This window comes from Coregonus clupeaformis, chromosome 17, assembly GCF_020615455.1.
Source record: "Coregonus clupeaformis isolate EN_2021a chromosome 17, ASM2061545v1, whole genome shotgun sequence".
Lineage (NCBI taxonomy): Eukaryota > Metazoa > Chordata > Actinopteri > Salmoniformes > Salmonidae > Coregonus > Coregonus clupeaformis.
In genome coordinates, this window is record NC_059208.1 from 14,876,167 (window position 1) to 14,898,666 (window position 22,500).

General features: G+C 46.5%; 1 protein-coding gene across 1 annotated transcript in view; it reads right to left on the reverse strand.

Annotated features, from left to right (window-relative positions):
• The window catches only part of LOC121585310 (vacuolar protein sorting-associated protein 13B-like), a 719,687-nt gene that overhangs the window by 563,978 nt on the left and 133,209 nt on the right, over nucleotides 1–22,500 (reverse strand). The window contains exons 13-15 of the mRNA XM_045226113.1: nucleotides 7,804–8,004; nucleotides 3,228–3,397; nucleotides 2,476–2,670 (exon numbers count right to left, since the gene is read on the reverse strand). Coding sequence (XP_045082048.1) covers nucleotides 2,476–2,670; nucleotides 3,228–3,397; nucleotides 7,804–8,004 — 566 coding nt within the window. The remainder of the gene's footprint in view (nucleotides 1–2,475; nucleotides 2,671–3,227; nucleotides 3,398–7,803; nucleotides 8,005–22,500) is intronic.

The window sequence follows — 22,500 nt, forward strand, 5'->3', positions numbered from 1 at the left end:
ACCTGAGACAGCCATGTTGAGACACTAACCAGCTGAGACACTAACCAGCTGAGACAGCCATGTTGAGACACTAACCAGCTGAGACACTAACCAGCTGAGACACTAACTAGCTGAGACACTAACCAGCTGAGACACTAACCAGCTGAGACAGCCATGTTGAGACACTAACCAGCTGAGACAGCCATGTTGAGACACTAACCAGCTGAGACATTAACCAGCTGAGACACTAACCAGCTGAGACATTAACCAGCTGAGACAGCCATGTTGAGACACTAACCAGCTGAGACACTAACCAGCTGAGACATCCATGTTGAGACACTAACCAGCTGAGACATTAACCAGCTGAGACACTAACCAGCTGAGACACTAACAACCTGAGACAGCAATGTTGAGACACTAACCAGCTGAGACAGACATGTTGAGACACTAACCAGCTGAGACACTAACCAGCTGAGACACTAACCACCTGAGACAGCCATGTTGAGACACTAACCAGCTGAGACACTAACCAGCTGAGACAGCCATGTTGAGACACTAACCAGCTGAGACACTAACCAGCTGAGACAGCCATGTTGAGACACTAACCAGCTGAGACAGCCATGTTGAGACACTAACCAGCTGAGACACTAACCAGCTGAGACACTAACCACCTGAGACAGCCATGTTGAGACACTAACCAGCTGAGACACTAACCAGCTGAGACAGCCATGTTGAGACACTAAACAGCTGAGACAGCCATGTTGAGACACTAACCAGCTGAGACACTAACCAGCTGAGACACTAACCACCTGAGACAGCCATGTTGAGACACTAACCAGCTGAGACAGCCATGTTGAGACACTAACCAGCTGAGACAGCCATGTTGAGACACTAACCAGCTGACACAGCCATGTTGAGACACTAGTCACTGACCATCACTCAGATGGAGCTAGCTGGGTTTGGTCCTATGGACCCGGGTCCTGAGACCCTCAGGTCTGTTTGTGTAGGTCTGACCAGGAGAGGTGGCTTTGTGGCTAAAGGGGTCTGCATGGTTATGACTGACCACCCATGGGCTGAACATTAACCCCTTGGTGACCCTGGCTGTGAGATAAGGACTGACAGTGTGCCTGGCAAACATCCAGGTCTTAGAAAAACACCACAAAGAGACCAGGACAGAGTCCGTTGGATATAGCTCCATTACGACCTGGCTTTAAAACAGCACAGAGAACCATTACTGGGGCTTCCTAACCAAGGGGTCAGGGGTTGGCACTCACCATAAGAACGCTCTCTCAGGGCAGTGAGGGCATCTAGATCTACTCTGAGACCTGGAGTTCAACTATAAATCAAATCAAAATACTTTACAGACATAAAGAAGTCCCAAAACCATCCCTTGCTGAGTTAGACAGATAGAAGAGGTAGTGAGAAATGGTTCCTCATTAGAAAGCGGTGTTGTTATTGGCATAGAGAATGGAAATCAGATGGTGAATTTGAACAATGTGAGTTCTGAGCTGTATCATATAACGTTAGTATAAACAGCTATCTGGAGTGGTATGCGGAGTGCAAGCAACGCCTCTCTGTCCTCTCAGCCAAACTACAGGAGACTCTCCTCAAGCGTAAGGAGACAATCTAACATCATCAGCTAAATCAACTGAGAGTAGCGACAGAATGAACAGATTCAGCAGAATGCTGACAGAACACTAGAATCCTGGAGCGTTCTATTTTGAAATCACAGATTCACAAGCAAAATAAGTGTAGAAGGTGTTCTATTCAAAAAGACTTGTTTAACAATCCTTTCTCTCTCCAAATAGTCCTACAACAAACATAAATCATCTATCTCCACAGCCAGTACGGGCTTAGCAGAGCCTTCTAACCAGAACTGGAAGAACAATCGAGTAATATCAATTCTAGATGCTGTTTAACTACTTCTAGTTTCAGAATGCTGATGAACCATCTCCAGTAATCCTGGAGCCATTTATTTAGAAATCACAATCAAATTAAACAAACACACACAATCTAAATGATGTATGTTTTGCTTGAAAATAACTTGTTTAGCAAGTTTATGTTTTTTTATATATTCAATCAATAAATAATGTATTTCATCTTTATTTAACAAGGCAAGACCGTTAAGAACAAATTCTTATTGACTATGACGACCTGGGATAACAACCATTTCCTGGTCCTAACCAGAGCTGTAAACGGAGGTCTCTGGTGTTCAGGGGAGGAATGTGTCTCATCAGGGAGCTCAGTGTTCAGCTCTTTATTACCAGGTGTAAAAAGATCATGGAGGTGGTTCTGGCCTTCAGTTAAAAGCTGTGGAAGTCAAGCTGTCCTTTTCACCTTGGGCTGACTGCCTAATAACGTGTTGTAGTGTTTTCGGTTTCACTATCCTGGTGGGGACCAGGAGTGTATGTGTGTTACCTTGACGTAGCAGTGTGTGTGTGTGTGTGTGTGTGTGTGTGTGTGTGTGTGTGTGTGTTTTTGTGTGCTTCCCCTCACCTTGAGGTAGCAGTGTGTGTAGCAGTGGTGCAGCAGGTTATCGGAGGGCTGGCTGAGAGAGGAGACGGTGCTAGTCAGCTCAGGGGCGTACATGGGGACAGAGTGCTCCACATTAACACTGTCCACCTGCAACCTGAGGGCCGGCAGGGGCCGCACCGCCTGGAAGACTGGCACACTGACCGGACCTGGGGGGGCCTGGAGGGAGAGAGGAGGAGAGTGTTGTGTAGGGTTAGTGGCAGTCACTGGAGTACATGGTAGGAGAGAGGAGAGGGGAGCGGAGAGGAGAGGAGAGGAGAGGAGAGGAGAGGAGAGGAGAGGAGAGGAGAGGAGAGGAGAGCGGAAGAGAGGGGAGGAGAGGAGAGGAGAGGGAGCGGAGGAGAGGAGAGGAGAGGAGAGGAGAGGAGAGGAGAGGAGAGGAGAGGAGAGGAGAGGAGAGGAGAGGAGAGGAGAGGAGAGGAGAGGAGAGGAGAGGAGAGGAGAGGAGAGCGGAAGAGAGGGGAGGAGAGGAGAGGAGAGGAGAGGGGAGCGGAGGAGAGGAGAGGAGAGGAGAGGAGAGGAGAGGAGAGGAGAGGAGAGGAGAGGAGAGGGAGAGGAGAGGAGAGGAGAGGAGAGGAGAGGAGAGGAGAGGAGAGGAGAGGAGAGGAGAGGAGAGGAGAGGAGAGGAGAGGAGAGGAGAGGAGAGGAGAGGAGAGGACAGGACAGGACAGGAGAGAACGGAGCATAGCAGAGAAGAAAATAGAATATCAGTCTACCTTCTGTCCCATGATGACAGGCATGAGTGTGTGTAGGAGGTTGAACTCTGCCATGTTGAGGGTGACAGTGACCTTCAGCAGGGTGAGGCAGGTCAGTCTGGTAGGGATAAACTCCTCTAGCATCGCTACCTCCTCCTGGGTGGCTGGGGCTCGGAGCTCCTCCACTGGGTCTGAGAGAGAGAGACAGGGTGAGAGGTCAGCCTGGTGGGGATAAACTCCGCTAGCATCGCTACCTCCTCCTGGGTAGCTGGGGCTCCTCGACAGAGAGAGAGAGAGAGAGAGAGAGAGAGAGGGGGGAGGGGGGAGCAGAGAGAGAGAGAGAGAGAGAGAGAGAGAGAGAGAGAGAGAGAGAGAGGGGGGAGCGGAGAGAGAGAGAGAGAGAGAGAGAGAGAGAGAGAGAGAGAGAGAGAGAGAGAGAGAGAGAGAGAGAGAGAGAGAGAGAGAGAGAGAGAGAGAGAGAGAGAGAGAGAAAGATAGTGGGGGGAGTAGAGAGAGAGAGAGAGCGAGAGCGAGAGAGAGAAAGAGAGATAGCAAGAGAGAGCGAGAGAGAGGTAACAGGTTGAGACAGGTGACTGGTGAGGATAAACTCCTCCAGGACCACTACCTCTTCCTGGGGTCCTCGACTGGGGCTGTTCTACAGATTCCTGAGACCCTAGAAGTTGAACAGCATTCAGGCCGAGCAGCAGGAACTTACTGAGTAGATCTGGCCCCCAACCCTGGCCCAGGCTCAGCCCAGTGGAGGTTGTGTTGGTCTGTCTCTATGGTCTGAGGTAGAGGTTGTGTTGGTCTGTCTCTCTGGTCTGAGGTGGGGTAAGGCTCTACATCTGATCTGAGTGGCTGTTTGCTCCCTGGCCAACCGCTACAACCCTATCAGGTTCCCCTGGCTCAGTGTCCAATCACAGCTTGGCTTGGTATCCAACCACATGCCAACAGGCCTCGCTCGCTCAATGTCCTCAGTCAACAGCCGTTAGCTCAAAAGACCAAATGAACACCCACAGCTCTCTCTCTAGAAACCCTAGAAAGCTATTAGAGTCAAATACACTGGATTTTCCGCTTCCATTTAACTGATCCAACTAGGAATGATAAATAAATAATAATACTTCACATGTGTTCTTCAGCAACATACCAAGAAAATAAGAAAGAACACACAAGTACACTGTCAATCATTTGCTGGGAGCATTTGGAATGCTCTGAATTAAACAGGGAAATATCTTCTAAAACACAGAGGGAGCGTTTCTGGTCCAACTTGGCTCCTGGTCCATCTCCACTTGTTGGTTCTTTTGGAGAGAGATTCTCCCTGAGCTCTTGGTGAGGAGAGGAGGAGGAGGAGGAGAGAGATTGTCCCTGAGCTCTTGGTGAGGAGAGGAGGAGGAGGAGGAGAGAGATTGTCCCTGAGCTCTTGGTGAGGAGAGGAGGAGGAGGAGGAGAGAGATTGTCCCTGAGCTCTTGGTGAGGAGAGGAGGAAGAGGAGGAGGAGAGAGATTGTCCCTGAGCTCTTGGTGAGGAGAGGAGGAGGAGGAGGAGGAGAGAGATTGTCCCTGAGCTCTTGGCAAGGAGAGGAGAGGAGGGGAGAGTTGTATCTGCCCCCAACCTCGCTCTCTCCTCGCATGGCAGACACACACAGAAACACACAGCAACCCCTGACCGAACCACCAGAGACTGGAACACCAGCAGACACAGCCAGGCCAGACAGATCACTACCAGGCAGACACACAGCCAGGCCAGACAGATCAGTACCAGACAGACACACAGCTGTCACACAGATCACTACCAGACAGACATACAGCCAGGCAAGACAGATCACTACCAGACAGACACACAGCCAGGCCAGACAGATCACTACCAGACAGACACACAGCTGTCACACAGATCACTACCAGACAGACACAGCCAGGCCAGACAGATCAGTACCAGGCAGACAGACACAGCCAGGCCAGACAGATCACTACCAGACAGACACACAGCCAGGCCAGACAGATCACTACTAGACAGAGAGACACAGCCAGGACAGACAGATCACTACCAGACAGACACACAGCCAGGCTAGACAGATCACTACCAGACAGACACACAGCCAGGCCAGACAGATCAGTACCAGACAGACACACAGCCAGGCCAGACAGATCAGTACCAGACAGACACACAGCCAAGCCAGACAGATCAGTACCAGACAGAGAGACACAGCCAGGCCAGACAGATCACTACCAGACAGACAGACACAGCCAGGCCAGACAGCTCACTACCAGACAGACATACACAGCCAGGCCAGACAGATCAATACCAGACAGACATAGCCAGGCCAGACAGATCACTACCAGACAGACAGACAGAGCCAGGCCAGACAGATCACTACCAGACAGACATACACAGCCAGGCCAGACAGATCACTACCAGACAGACATAGCCAGGCCAGACAGATCACTACCAGACAGACATAGCCAGGCCAGACAGATCACTACCAGACAGACAGACAGAGCCAGGCCAGACAGATCACTACCAGACAGACATAGCCAGGCCAGACAGATCACTACCAGACAGACAGACAGAGCCAGGCCAGGTCCAGACAGAGAGAGAGAGATTCTACAGTCCTATTGAACCCTAGAGACAGTTCAACCCTGCTCCCATCTCAACATGACTAACATTGTTTCCCCCTGCTGCATCACTAGTTAACATGCACCTTCTCCCCCTGGACTGACAGGCATTGTAACAGAGAGAATGCAGAGGGAACACACAGGGCAGGAACACACAGACACACAGAGAAAATCGGATCCTTTGAAGACCTCTAATTACTCTATTTATTACAGATGCTGAAATAATTGAAAGCAACGGATGTTATGGTTTCAACAGAACTCTGACTTATTCCTCTGGAAATGACATCCACACATTCAGCTTTCCAAACAACCCACAGATGATGTAACCGCGGGCCGTGCCAAGTTGACGGCTAACAAAGGTGTTTATTTTGACCTTTTGACCTTTAGAAACAGGTCATATAGGATCACTCCAACTAGCAGAACCCATGGGGACCTCTGAAGGAAGCAACATGATCTTTGGAGGGAAATATCATACATGTTTCATACACATACAGGGTGTTGGGTTGTACCGGAAAACAATGTTAGTGGTGATGAGTTGGAACTGTTGTCTTGAGAGATGGCCACTATGAGGACATTATAATAACAGTGTTGTCTTGAGAGATGGCCACTATGAGGACATTATGATAACAGTGAATGTATTGAGAGATGGCCACTATGAGGACATTATGATAACAGTGTTGTATTGAGAGATGGCCACTATGAGGACATTATGATAACAGTGAATGTATTGAGAGATGGCCACTATGAGGACATTATGATAACAGTGTTGTATTGAGAGATGGCCACTATGAGGACATTATAATAACAGTGTTTTATTGAGAGATGGCCACTATGAGGACATTATGATAACAGTGTTGTATTGAGAGATGGCCACTATGAGGACATTATGATAACAGTGTTGTATTGAGAGATGGCCACTATGAGGACATTATAATAACAGTGTTGTATTGAGAGATGGCCACTATGAGGACATTATAATAACAGTGTTGTATTGAGAGATGGCCACTATGAGGACATTATGATAACAGTGTTGTCTTGAGAGATGGCCACTATGAGGACATTATAATAACAGTGTTGTATTGAGAGATGGCCACTATGAGGACATTATAATAACAGTGTTGTATTGAGAGATGGCCACTATGAGGACATTATAATAACAGTGTTGTATTGAGAGATGGCCACTATGAGGACATTATAATAACAGTGTTGTCTTGAGAGATGGCCACTATGAGGACATTATAATAACAGTGAATGTATGAACAATTGCCTGTGGTATCACACCTGGATGGGGTTAGACAGTTACAGTGAGTAACATGATAAAGTAGCTCTATGATATATTAGCTGTTAGACCATCTTACCTGGCTGTGGTTTGTAGTAGGGTTGGTATTTACCTGGCTATGGTTTGTAGTAGGGTTGGTATTTACCTGGCTATGGTTTGTAGTAGGGTTGGTATTTACCTGGCTGTGGTTTGTAGTAGGGTTGGTATTTACCTGGCTGTGGTTTGTAGTAGGGTTGTTTTTTACCTGGCTATGGTTTGTAGTAGGGTTGGTATTTACCTGGCTATGGTTTGTAGTAGGGTTGGTATTTACCTGGCTATGGTTTGTAGTAGGGTTGGTATTTACCTGGCTGTGGTTTGTAGTAGGGTTGGTATTTACCTGGCTGTGGTTTGTAGTAGGGTTGGTATTTACCTGGCTATGGTTTGTAGTAGGGTTGGTATTTACCTGGCTGTGGTTTGTAGTAGGGTTGGTATTTACCTGGCTATGGTTTGTAGTAGGGTTGGTATTTACCTGGCTATGGTTTGTAGTAGGGTTGGTATTTACCTGGCTGTGGTTTGTAGTAGGGTTGGTATTTACCTGGCTGTGGTTTGCAGTAGGGTTGGTATTTACCTGGCTGTGGTTTGTAGTAGGGTTGGTATTTACCCGGCTGTGGTTTGCAGTAGGGTTGGTATTTACCTGGCTGTGGTTTTCAGTAGGGTTGGTATTTACCTGGCTGTGGTTTGCAGTAGGGTTGGTACTCATGGTCCATGGCGCAGGCCAGCATCTTGAGAAGGCGGTGCACGGCGCTGCTGTTGAGCCGCAAGTCCAGAGGTCCGACCACCAGCCTCTTGACAGACGTCTCTTGGACCAGGGGGACCGGTTCTTCGTTAGCCACTACCGCCATGGTGAAGTCCTGCTGCCCTACACACACTGGAATAGAGACCAACAGATTTTTTTTATTTGGGATTATTTGGTAATAAATATACATTATTAGATGATTGTGTGCAACATAAGCATTTCTCTGCACCGCAATAACACCTGCTAAACTGTGTTCACAACTTCTCTGCACCGCAATAGCACCTGCTAAACTGTGTTCACAACTTCTCTGCACCGCAATAACACCTGCTAAACTGTGTTCACAACTTCTCTGCACTGCAATAACACCTGCTAAACTGTGTTCACAACTTCTCTGCACCGCAATAACACCTGCTAAACTGTGTTCACAACTTCTCTGCACCGCAATAACACCTGCTAAACTGTGTTCACAACTTCTCTGCACCGCAATAACACCTGCTAAACTGTGTTCACAACTTCTCTGCACTGCAATAACACCTGCTAAACTGTGTTCACATCTTCTCTGCACCGCAATAACACCTGCTAAACTGTGTTCACAACTTCTCTGCACCGCAATAACACCTGCTAAACTGTGTTCACAACTTCTCTGCACCGCAATAACACCTGCTAAACTGTGTTCACAACTTCTCTGCACCGCAATAACACCTGCTAAACTGTGTTCACAACTTCTCTGCACTGCAATAACACCTGCTAAACTGTGTTTGCAACTTCTCTGCACCGCAATAACACCTGCTAAACTGTGTTCACAACTTCTCTGCACTGCAATAACACCTGCTAAACTGTGTTCACAACTTCTCTGCACTGCAACAACACCTGCTAAACTGTGTTTGCAACTTCTCTGCACCGCAATAACACCTGCTAAACTGTGTTCACAACTTCTCTGCACCGCAATAACACCTGCTAAACTGTGTTCACAACTTCTCTGCACCGCAATAGCACCTGCTAAACTGTGTTCACAACTTCTCTGCACTGCAATAACACCTGCTAAACTGTGTTCACAACTTCTCTGCACTGCAATAACACCTGCTAAACTGTGTTCACAACTTCTCTGCACCGCAATAACACCTGCTAAACTGTGTTCACATCTTCTCTGCACCGCAATAACACCTGCTAAACTGTGTTCACAACTTCTCTGCACCGCAATAACACCTGCTAAACTGTGTTCACAACCAATAAATTGTTATATCCACACACACACACACACACACACACACACACACAGGATCATAACCACACACACTAACACGCACACACCCTCATCACAGTAGAAAGCGAAACCTCCAAGTCACCTCTTTACACTAAAAGGTCCATCATGAAACAGGGTTCATACACATTTTGACAGATGGAATTTCATGACTTCTCCATGACTTCTAACCAAATTTCCATGACCAAAAAATGGTGGTGACTCTATGTACATATAAAAAAGTAAGTGTAATGTGGTATGGACACTGAGAAGCTGCTCTCTGATCCCATGTACCATCTCCTGTCGTTGTGCAAGGCACTTAACTCCCACATAGCAGAATACCTGTTAGGCTACTGTAAAAAACACATGTAGTCAACACTCAGTCTGGAGAGATACTGGGTTGTGCAGGCTTTTGATCCAGCCCTGCTCAAACACATCAGAGTCAGTTTCTCAAAGTCTTATGTAAAACATTACAACCAGATAAGTTTTATGCCTTTTGAAACATTTCGCTCATTCAATATATCAAAGCTCAAATGGCTATGGTAAACTACTAATTTTTTTATTCAGCTGAAGCAATCCCACAAAATGTTCTTCAGGAAATGTACCTTTTCTAGTTTAGTCATATTGATCCTAGCTACCTTACAAGTGTTTACTTTGCAGGCTGACTAGCATCTATTGAGTTGCAAAGTCCCATCCATTGGATGGCCAAATCAACTGGAAGTATCTACAAAACAGGTTTTGAAGCCAAATAATCCAAAAGAAAGGCTATATCTAATCTTTCTTCCTAAAATTACTGTTTGCGATTCACAAATTATTTTGATTTACATGATTCGATTAACCGCAATTGAACCGAATCTCAACTAATATAACGGCTAAGTGAATCGTTTGTTTCGTCAAAAATAATAATTTTAATTAAGCGTATGAATCATTCAAAAAACAAAATCAGCTTCGTAATGCCTTAATCGCAAGTGTCGGTATAAAGTTTTTGGGGATATGACGAAAACATTAACACACAATAATAATAGCTAAACAGTTAACTAGAGGCTACAATATTTGTTTTGAATTGGCTACCTAGTTATTAGTCTGTTCTCTATCATATTTTATAGGCTAGGCCTACCTGCTGTTGCAATGTCCGACTGTCTCTCTCTCCTTGAGCAACATCTCACTCATCTCGTACATTATGCAGGTGATGCTCCCAAACACAGACGCGCTAAAAAGTATCATTCCGATTCTAGCTGATATGTTGATTTTTATTTGATTGATAAAATATTTTAAAACTGTGCCTAAATAAATGACATTAACAGATTAATTTCCATGACTTTTCCTAAACTTTTTGATTTGATCATTTTCCTAAACATTTCCAGGACTGGAAAACACCATGACTTTTCCAGGAATACCATGGCCTGTTGAAAAGTTGTTTAATCCTTTACTGGGACAGGGTTTGTTGAAAAGTCACTGCTGTCTTTGTGTCAGACCACAGTATTCCAGTATGAGGCCCAGGCTGTCCTATTGAAGAGTGTTACACGTCTCTGTGCCGGCAGCAGGTTGACTGATCAACTGTGTTAGAGCCTGCAGAGTCCTACAGGTTGACTGGTCAACTGTGTTAGAGCCTGCAGAGTCCTACAGTGTTAGAGCCTGTAGAGTCCTACAGGTTGACTGGTCTACTGTGTTAGAGCCTGCAGAGTCCTACAGGTTGACTGGTCTACAGTGTTAGAGCCTGCAGAGTCCTACAGGTTGACTGATATTCAGTGTTAGAGCCTGCAGAGTCCTACAGGTTGACTGGTCTACTGTGTTAGAGCCTGCAGAGTCCTACAGGTTGACTGGTCTACTGTGTTAGAGCCTGCAGAGTCCTACAGGTTGACTGGTATACAGTGTTAGAGCCTGCAGAGTCCTACAGGTTGACTGGTCTACTGTGTTAGAGCCTGCAGAGTCCTACAGGTTGACTGGTATACAGTGTTAGAGCCTGCAGAGTCCTACAGGTTGACTGGTCTACTGTGTTAGAGCCTGCAGAGTCCTACAGGTTGACTGGTATACAGTGTTAGAGCCTGCAGAGTCCTACAGGTTGACTGGTCTACTGTGTTAGAGCCTGCAGAGTCATACAGGTTGACTTGTCTACTGTGTTAGAGCCTGCAGAGTCCTACAGGTTGACTGGTCTACTGTGTTAGAGCCTGCAGAGTCCTACAGGTTGACTGGTCTACTGTGTTAGAGCCTGCAGAGTCCTACAGGTTGACTGGTCTACAGTGTTAGAGCCTGCAGAGTCCTACAGGTTGACTGGTCTACTGTGTTAGAGCCTGCAGAGTCCTACAGGTTGACTGATCTACAGTGTTAGAGCCTGCAGAGTCATACAGGTTGACTGATCTACAGTGTTAGAGCCTGCATAGTCATACAGGTTGACTGGTCTACTGTGTTAGAGCCTGCAGAGTCCTACAGGTTGACTGATCTACTGTGTTAGAGCCTGCAGAGTTCTATAGGTTGACTGATATACTGTGTTAGAGCCTGCAGAGTCCTATATGTTGACTGATCTACAATGTTAGAGCCTGCAGAGTCCTACAGGTTGACTGATATACTGTGTTAGAGTCTGCAGAGTCCTACAGGTTGACTGGTCTACAGTGTTAGCCTGCAGAGTCCTACAGGTTGACTAATCTACAGTGTTAGGCCTGCAGAGTCCTACAGGTTGACTGGTCTACAGTGTTAGCCTGCAGAGTCCTACAGGTTGACTAATCTACAGTGTTAGGCCTGCAGAGTCCTACAGGTTGACTGGTCTACAGTGTTAGCCTGCAGAGTCATACAGGTTGACTGATATACAGCGTTAGAGCCTGCAGAGTCCTACAGGTTGACTGATCTACAGTGTTAGAGCCTGCAGAGTCCTACAGGTTGACTGGTCTACAGTGTTAGAGCCTGCAGAGTCCTACAGGTTGACTGGTCTACAGTGTTAGAGCCTGCAGAGTCCTACAGGTTGACTGGTCTAAAGTGTTAGAGCCTGCAGAGTCCTACAGGTTGACTGATCTACAGTGTTAGAGCCTGCAGAGTCCTACAGGTTGACTGGTCTAAAGTGTTAGAGCCTGCAGAGTCCTACAGGTTGACTGATCTACTGTGTTAGAGTCTGCAGAGTCCTACAGGTTGACTGATCTACTGTGTTAGAGCCTGCAGAGTCCTACAGGTTGACTGATCTACAGTGTTAGAGCCTGCAGAGTCCTACAGGTTGACTGGTATACAGTGTTAGAGCCTGCAGAGTCCTATAGGTTGACTGGTCTAAAGTGTTAGAGCCTGCAGAGTCCTATAGATTGACTGGTCTAAAGTGTTAGAGCCTGCAGAGTCCTATAGATTGACTGGTCTACAGTGTTAGAGCCTGTGAAATAACAGTGGGGAGGCTGTATACAGGGGGTACCGGTACCGAGTCAATGTGAAATAACAGTAGGGAGGCTGTATACAGGGGGTATCGGTACCGAGTCAATGTGAAATAACAGTAGGGAGGCTGTATACAGGGGGTACCGGTACAGAGTCAATGTGAAATAACAGTAGGGAGGCTGTATACAGGGGGTACCGGTACCGAGTCAATGTGAAATAACAGTAGGAAGGCTATATACAGGGGGTACCGGTACAGAGTCAATGTGAAATAACAGTAGGAAGGCTATATACAGGGGGTACCGGTACAGAGTCAATGTGAAATAACAGTAGGAAGGCTATATACAGGGGGTACCGGTACAGAGTCAATGTGAAATAACAGTAGGGGGAGGCTGTATACAGGGGGTACCGGTACAGAGTCAATGTGAAATAACAGTAGGAAGGCTATATACAGGGGGTACCGGTACAGAGTCAATGTGAAATAACAGTAGGGGGAGGCTGTATACAGGGGGTACCGGTACAGAGTCAATGTGAAATAACAGTAGGAAGGCTATATACAGGGGGTACCGGTACAGAGTCAATGTGAAATAACAGTAGGGGGAGGCTGTATACAGGGGGGTACCGGTACAGAGTCAATGTGAAATAACAGTAGGGAGGCTGTATACAGGGGGTACCGGTACAGAGTCAATGTGAAATAACAGTAGAGAGGCTATATACAGGGGGTACCGGTACAGAGTCAATGTGAAATAACAGTAGAGAGGCTATATACAGGGGGTACCGGTACAGAGTCAATGTGAAATAACAGTAGGGGGAGGCTGTATACAGGGGGGTACCGGTACAGAGTCAGTGTGAAATAACAGTAGGGGGAGGCTGTATACAGGGGGTACCGGTACAGAGTCAATGTGTAATAACAGTAGGGAGGCTATATACAGGGGGTACCGGTACAGAGTCAGTGTGAAATAACAGTAGGGAGGCTATATACAGGGGGTACCGGTACAGAGTCAGTGTGTAATAACAGTAGGAAGGCTATATACAGGGGGTACGGTACAGAGTCAATGTGAAATAACAGTAGGGGGAGGCTGTATACAGGGGTACCGGTACAGAGTCAATGTGAAATAACAGTAGGAAGGCTATATACAGGGGGTACCGGTACAGAGTCAATGTGAAATAACAGTAGGGAGGCTGTATACAGGGGGTACCGGTACAGAGTCAATGTGTAATAACAGTAGGGAGGCTATATACAGGGGGTACCGGTACAGAGTCAATGTGAAATAACAGTAGGAAGGCTATATACAGGGGGTACCGGTACAGAGTCAATGTGAAATAACAGTAGGGGGAGGCTGTATACAGGGGGTACCGGTAAAGAGTCAATGTGAAATAACAGTAGGGAGGCTATATACAGGGGGTACCGGTACAGAGTCAATGTGAAATAACAGTAGGGGGAGGCTGTATACAGGGGGTACCGGTACAGAGTCAATGTGTAATAACAGTAGGGAGGCTATATACAGGGGGTACCGGTACAGAGTCAATGTGAAATAACAGTAGGAAGGCTATATACAGGGGGTACCGGTACAGAGTCAGTGTGAAATAACAGTAGGGAGGCTATATACAGGGGGTACCGGTACAGAGTCAATGTGAAATAACAGTAGGGGGAGGCTGTATACAGGGGGTACCGGTACAGAGTCAATGTGTAATAACAGTAGAGAGGCTATATACAGGGGGTACCGGTACAGAGTCAATGTGAAATAACAGTAGGAAGGCTATATACAGGGGGTACCGGTACAGAGTCAGTGTGTAATAACAGTAGGAAGGCTATATACAGGGGGTACCGGTACAGAGTCAATGTGAAATAACAGTAGGGGGAGGCTATATACAGGGGGTACCGGTACAGAGTCAATGTGAAATAACAGTAGGGGGAGGCTGTATACAGGGGGTACCGGTACAGAGTCAATGTGTAATAACAGTAGGAAGGCTATATACAGGGGGTACCGGTACAGAGTCAATGTGAAATAACAGTAGGGGGAGGCTGTATACAGGGGGTACCGGTACAGAGTCAATGTGAAATAACAGTAGGGGGAGGCTGTATACAGGGGGTACCGGTACAGAGTCAGTGTGAAATAACAGTAGGGGGAGGCTATATACAGGGGGTACCGGTACAGAGTCAATGTGAAATAACAGTAGGAAGGCTATATACAGGGGGTACCGGTACAGAGTCAATGTGTAATAACAGTAGGAAGGCTATATACAGGGGGTACCGGTACAGAGTCAATGTGTAATAACAGTAGGGAGGCTATATACAGGGGGTACCGGTACAGAGTCAATGTGAAATAACAGTAGGGAGGCTATATACAGGGGGGTACCGGTACAGAGTCAATGTGAAATAACAGTAGAGAGGCTATATACAGGGGTACCGGTACAGAGTCAATGTGTAATAACAGTAGGGGAGGCTATATACAGGGGGTACCGGTACAGAGTCAATGTGAAATAACAGTAGAGAGGCTATATACAGGGGGTACCGGTACAGAGTCAATGTGTAATAACAGTAGGGAGGCTATATACAGGGGGTACCGGTACAGAGTCAATGTGAAATAACAGTAGGGGGAGGCTGTATACAGGGGGTACCGGTACAGAGTCAATGTGAAATAACAGTAGGAAGGCTATATACAGGGGGTACCGGTACAGAGTCAATGTGAAATAACAGTAGGGAGGCTATATACAGGGGGTACCGGTACAGAGTCAATGTGAAATAACAGTAGGGGGAGGCTGTATACAGGGGGTACCGGTACAGAGTCAATGGGAAATAACAGTAGGAAGGCTATATACAGGGGGTACCGGTACAGAGTCAATGTGAAATAACAGTAGGGGGAGGCTATATACAGGGGGTACCGGTACAGAGTCAGTGTGAAATAACAGTAGGGAGGCTATATACAGGGGGTACCGGTACAGAGTCAATGTGAAATAACAGTAGGAAGGCTATATACAGGGGGTACCGGTACAGAGTCAATGTGAAATAACAGTAGGGGGAGGCTATATACAGGGGGTACCGGTACAGAGTCAATGTGAAATAACAGTAGGAAGGCTATATACAGGGGGTACCGGTACAGAGTCAATGTGAAATAACAGTAGGGGGAGGCTGTATACAGGGGGTACCGGTACAGAGTCAATGTGAAATAACAGTAGGAAGGCTATATACAGGGGGTACCGGTACAGAGTCAATGTGAAATAACAGTAGGAAGGCTATATACAGGGGGTACCGGTACAGAGTCAATGTGAAATAACAGTAGGGGGAGGCTGTATACAGGGGGTACCGGTACAGAGTCAATGGGAAATAACAGTAGGAAGGCTATATACAGGGGGTACCGGTACAGAGTCAATGTGAAATAACAGTAGGGGGAGGCTGTATACAGGGGGTACCGGTACAGAGTCAGTGTGTAATAACAGTAGGGAGGCTATATACAGGGGGTACCGGTACAGAGTCAATGTGAAATAACAGTAGGGAGGCTGTATACAGGGGGTACCGGTACCTAGTCAATGTGAAATAACAGTAGGAAGGCTATATACAGGGGGTACCGGTACAGAGTCAATGTGAAATAACAGTAGGAAGGCTATATACAGGGGGTACCCGGTACAGAGTCAATGTGAAATAACAGTAGGAAGGCTATATACAGGGGTACCGGTACAGAGTCAATGTGAAATAACAGTAGGGGAGGCTGTATACAGGGGGTACCCGGTACAGAGTCAATGTGAAATAACAGTAGGAAGGCTATATACAGGGGGTACCGGTACAGAGTCAATGTGAAATAACAGTAGGGGGAGGCTGTATACAGGGGGTACCGGTACAGAGTCAATGTGAAATAACAGTAGGAAGGCTATATACAGGGGGGTACCGGTACAGAGTCAATGTGAAATAACAGTAGAGAGGCTATATACAGGGGGTACCGGTACAGAGTCAATGTGAAATAACAGTAGAGAGGCTATATACAGGGGGTACCGGTACACAGTCAATGTGAAATAACAGTAGGGGGAGGCTGTATACAGGGGGTACCGGTACAGAGTCAATGTGTAATAACAGTAGAGAGGCTATATACAGGGGGTACCGGTACAGAGTCAATGGGAAATAACAGTAGGGGGAGGCTATATACAGGGGGTACCGGTACAGAGTCAATGTGTAATAACAGTAGGGAGGCTATATACAGGGGGTACCGGTACAGAGTCAGTGTGAAATAACAGTAGGGAGGCTATATACAGGGGGTACCGGTACAGAGTCAATGTGAAATAACAGTAGGGGGAGGCTGTATACAGGGGGTACCGGTACAGAGTCAATGTGTAATAACAGTAGAGAGGCTATATACAGGGGGTACCGGTACAGAGTCAATGTGAAATAACAGTAGGAAGGCTATATACAGGGGGGTACCGGTACAGAGTCAGTGTGTAATAACAGTAGGAAGGCTATATACAGGGGGTACGGTACAGAGTCAATGTGAAATAACAGTAGAGAGGCTATATACAGGGGGTACGGTACAGAGTCAATGTGTAATAACAGTAGAGAGGCTATATACAGGGGGTACCGGTACAGAGTCAATGTGAAATAACAGTAGGAAGGCTATATACAGGGGGTACCGGTACAGAGTCAGTGTGTAATAACAGTAGGAAGGCTATATACAGGGGGTACCGGTACAGAGTCAATGTGTAATAACAGTAGAGAGGCTATATACAGGGGGTACCGGTACAGAGTCAATGTGTAATAACAGTAGGGAGGCTGTATACAGGGGGTACCGGTACAGAGTCAATGTGTAATAACAGTAGGGGAGGCTATATACAGGGGGGTACGGTACAGAGTCAATGTGAAATAACAGTAGAGAGGCTATATACAGGGGGTACCGGTACAGAGTCAATGTGTAATAACAGTAGGGAGGCTATATACAGGGGGTACCGGTACAGAGTCAATGTGAAATAACAGTAGGGGGAGGCTATATACAGGGGGTACCGGTACAGAGTCAATGTGAAATAACAGTAGGAAGGCTATATACAGGGGGTACCGGTACAGAGTCAATGTGAAATAACAGTAGGGGGAGGCTGTATACAGGGGGTACCGGTACAGAGTCAATGTGAAATAACAGTAGGAAGGCTATATACAGGGGGTACCGGTACAGAGTCAATGTGAAATAACAGTAGGGAGGCTATATACAGGGGGTACCGGTACAGAGTCAGTGTGAAATAACAGTAGGGGGAGGCTGTATACAGGGGGTACCGGTACAGAGTCAATGTGAAATAACAGTAGGGAGGCTGTATACAGGGGGTACCGGTACAGAGTCAATGTGTAATAACAGTAGGGAGGCTATATACAGGGGGTACCGGTACAGAGTCAATGTGAAATAACAGTAGGGAGGCTGTATACAGGGGGTACCGGTACAGAGTCAATGTGAAATAACAGTAGGGAGGCTATATACAGGGGGTACCGGTACAGAGTCAATGTGAAATAACAGTAGAGAGGCTATATACAGGGGGTACCGGTACAGAGTCAATGTGTAATAACAGTAGGGAGGCTATATACAGGGGGTACCGGTACAGAGTCAATGTGAAATAACAGTAGAGAGGCTATATACAGGGGGTACCGGTACAGAGTCAATGTGTAATAACAGTAGGGAGGCTATATACAGGGGGTACCGGTACAGAGTCAGTGTGAAATAACAGTAGGGAGGCTATATACAGGGGGTACCGGTACAGAGTCAATGTGAAATAACAGTAGGAAGGCTATATACAGGGGGTACCGGTACAGAGTCAATGTGAAATAACAGTAGGGGGAGGCTGTATACAGGGGGTACCGGTACAGAGTCAGTGTGTAATAACAGTAGGGAGGCTATATACAGGGGGTACCGGTACAGAGTCAATGTGAAATAACAGTAGGAAGGCTATATACAGGGGGTACCGGTACAGAGTCAATGTGAAATAACAGTAGGGGGAGGCTGTATACAGGGGGTGCACGGTACAGAGTCAATGGGAAATAACAGTAGGAAGGCTATATACAGGGGGTACCGGTACAGAGTCAATGTGAAATAACAGTAGGGAGGCTGTATACAGGGGGTACCGGTACAGAGTCAGTGTGTAATAACAGTAGGGAGGCTATATACAGGGGGTACCGGTACAGAGTCAGTGTGTAATAACAGTAGGGGGAGGCTGTATACAGGGGGTACCGGTACAGAGTCAATGTGAAATAACAGTAGAGAGGCTATATACAGTGGGGAAAAAAAGTATTTAGTCAGCCACCAATTGTGCAAGTTCTCCCACTTAAAAAGATGAGAGAGGCCTGTAATTTTCATCATAGGTACACGTCAACTATGACAGACAAAATTTGAAAAAAAAATCCAGAAAATCACATTGTAGGATTTTTAATGAATTTATTGGCATATGATGGTGGAAAATAAGTATTTGGTCAATAACAAAAGTTTCTCAATACTTTGTTATATACCCTTTGTTGACAATGACACAGGTCAAACGTTTTCTGTAAGTCTTCACAAGGTTTTCACACACTGTTGCTGGTATTTTGGCCCATTCCTCCATGCAGATCTCCTCTAGAGCAGTGATGTTTTGGGGCTGTCGCTGGGCAACACAGACTTTCAACTCCCCTCCAAAGATTTTCTATGGGGGTTGAGATCTGGAGACTGGCTAGGCCACTCCAGGACCTTGAAATGCTTCTTACGAAGCCACTCCTTCGTTGCCCGGGCGGTGTGTTTGGGATCATTGTCATGCTGAAAGACCCAGCCATGTTTCATCTTCAATGCCCTTGCTGATGGAAGGAGGGTTTCACTCAAAATCTCACGATACATGGCCCCATTCATTCTTTCCTTTACACGGATCAGTCGTCCTGGTCCCTTTGCAGAAAAACAGCCCCAAAGCATGATGTTTCCAACCCCATGCTTCACAGTAGGTATGGTGTTCTTTGGATGCAACTCAGCATTCTTTGTCCTCCAAACATGACGAGTTGAGTTTTTACCAAAAAGTTATATTTTGGTTTCATCTGACCATATGACATTCTCCCAATCCTCTTCTGGATCATCCAAATGCACTTCAGACGGGCCTGGACATGTACTGGCTTAAGCAGGGGGACACGTCTCGCACTGCAGGATTTGAGTCCCTGGCGGCGTAGTGTGTTACTGATGGTTGGCTTTGTTACTTTGGTCCCAGCTCTCAGCAGGTCATTCACTAGGTCCCCCGTGTGGTTCTGGGATTTTTGCTCACCGTTCTTGTGATCATTTTGACCCCACGGGGTGAGATCTTGCATGGAGCCCCAGATCGAGGGAGATTATCAGTGGTCTTGTATGTCTTCCATTTCCTAATAATTGCTCCCACAGTTGATTTCTTCAAACCAAGCTGCTTACCTGTTGCAGATTCAGTCTTCCCAGCCTGGTGCAGGTCTACAATTTTGTTTTTGGTGTCCTTTGACAGCTCTTTGGTCTTGGCCATTGTGAAGTTTGGAGTGTGACTGTTTGAGGTTGTGGACAGGTGTCTTTTATACTGATAACAAGTTCAAACAGGTGCCATTAATACAGGTAACGAGTGGAGGACAGAGGAGCTTCTTAAAGAAGAAGTTACAGGTCTGTGAGAGCCAGAAATCTTGCTTGTTTGTAGGTGACCAAATACTTATTTTCCACCATAATTTGCAAATAAATTCATTAAAAATCCTACAATGGGATTTTCTGGAAATTTTTTTCTCAATTTGTCTGTCATAGTTGACGTGTACCTATGATGAAAATTACAGGCCTCTCTCATCTTTTTAAGTGGGAGAACTTGCACAATTGGTGGCTGACTAAATACTTTTTTGCCCCACTGTACAGGGGGTACCGGTACAGAGTCAATGTGAAATAACAGTAGGAAGGCTATATACAGGGGGTACCGGTACAGAGTCAATGGGAAATAACAGTAGGAAGGCTATATACAGGGGGTACCGGTACAGAGTCAATGGGAAATAACAGTAGGGGGAGGCTGTATACAGGGGGTACCGGTACAGAGTCAGTGTGCGGGGTACAGGTTAGTAACTACAGAGTAGAGTAGGGAGCAGTGGGGAGTGGAGCGGCTTGGTCACACACACACATACACACACTCTCTCTCTCTCACACACACGTCGGCCCTCGACCCTATGTGATGTATATTCCAAATGTCCATTCTTTCACACAGCTGTTCCTTTATTCACCGCCGACACGCCGGTCACCGTTAGTTTGATTTAAACCCACCTCTCTCTCTCTCTCTGCAATAAAACTGGATCAATTAAAAACTAGGAGAAGGGAGAAGAGGGAACTAAACTTGCTTTATTCCATCACGTACGTACGTACATACATACATACATACATACATACATACTGTGATACGTGATTTGAAGGAGTCAGGCGCAGGAGGGTAAATCACAGCAGAGTTTATTCCGTAATACAAGGTCAACCTGTCCAGTGAGCAAAACAGGCGCACTGGAACAAACTGGCACATGGGGAAAATACCCCGGCAATACAAAATACACGGAGCTCAACCAAGCTACTATCTCCTCACAATAAACAATCACCCACAAGGACAAGGGGGCAGAGGGAACACTTATACACGTACTAATGAGGGGATATGAACCAGGTGTGTGTAATAGACAAGACAAAACAAATGGAGTGATGAGATGAGGAGCGGCAGTGGCTAGAAGGCCGGTGACGACGAACGCCGAAGCCTGCCCGAACAAGGAGAGGAGGCAGCTTCGGAGGAAGTCGTTACACAGAACACCGTCAGAACACATAGGCTACGTCCCTAATTGTACCCTATCCCTTATGGGCCTGGTCTAAAGTAGTGCACTACATAGGGAATAGGGTGTCATTAGGGATGCCCACAGGGTTCACAGGGCCAGACATGAATTCCAGTTCCAATGAATGAATGGAGGGTTCAAATTCCTGTTTGATTTTGGAGATTAAACGTGTCACTTCCTCTCCCCTGTCTGCGCTGCTATTGGCTGTGGCGGATTAAGACTAATATACACCATATGGCAGCAGTTAGAAACCAGATGAAGGATGGAGAGGGTTGAAATTAGCTGGGATTTAAAGAATTACAACTATCTCCCATTCCTCCCTCCAAACCATCACATTATTTCTTTGTGAAGTCAATAGTGAGTTGCGAACGTGTGATGACTTCGAACAGGTCGAGTTACGTTTACCTAAAGTTTACACTAGTCCTGTGGCAATGGTCGGTGACTAATCTGATTGGTTGACACTGGATAGTCTCATCTCCAGAGGTTGAACGCTGATAGGAAAGTATTCCCATTGATGGGTGCAACCCTAATCACCCCTGACACTATGACACTTATCCAGACATCAGAATGGGTTTGACAGCTGAAGCTGACAGTATCAATGTTTAGTTTAATTTAGAGGATTATCTGGAACTGACAGGAGGGGAAACAACAGCCCAGTCAGGGCTGGCTGCAGGTGGGGGAATGTAGAGAGGGAGGGAGGGAGGGAGGGAGGGAGGGAGGGAGGGAGGGAGGGAGGAGGGAGGGAGGGAGGGAGGGAGGGAGGGAGGGAGGGAGGGAGGGAGGGAGGGAGGGAGGGAGGGAGGGAATGACGTTCTGTAGGTCTATAGTAGTATCATGGTCATATAAACCAACAGCCATTAGCCCGGATGACAACAACAGTCAGTTATCACTAGAGAGTATACTGGCTTTGTTTCAGTCAGTTATCACTAGAGAGTATATTGGCTTTGTTTCAGTCAGTTATCACTAGAGAGTATACTGGCTTTGTTTCAGTCAGTTATCACTAGAGAGTATATTGACTTTGTTTCAGTCAGTTATCACTAGAGAGTATATTGGCTTTGTTTCAGTCAGTTATCACTAGAGAGTATATTGGCTTTGTTTCAGTCAGTTATCACTAGAGAGTATACTGGCTTTGTTTCAGTCAGTTATCACTAGAGAGTATATTGGCTTTGTTTCAGTCAGTTATCACTAGAGAGTATACTGGCTTTGTTTCAGTCAGTTATCACTAGAAAGTATATTGGCTTTGTTTCAGTCAGTTATCACTAGAGAGTAT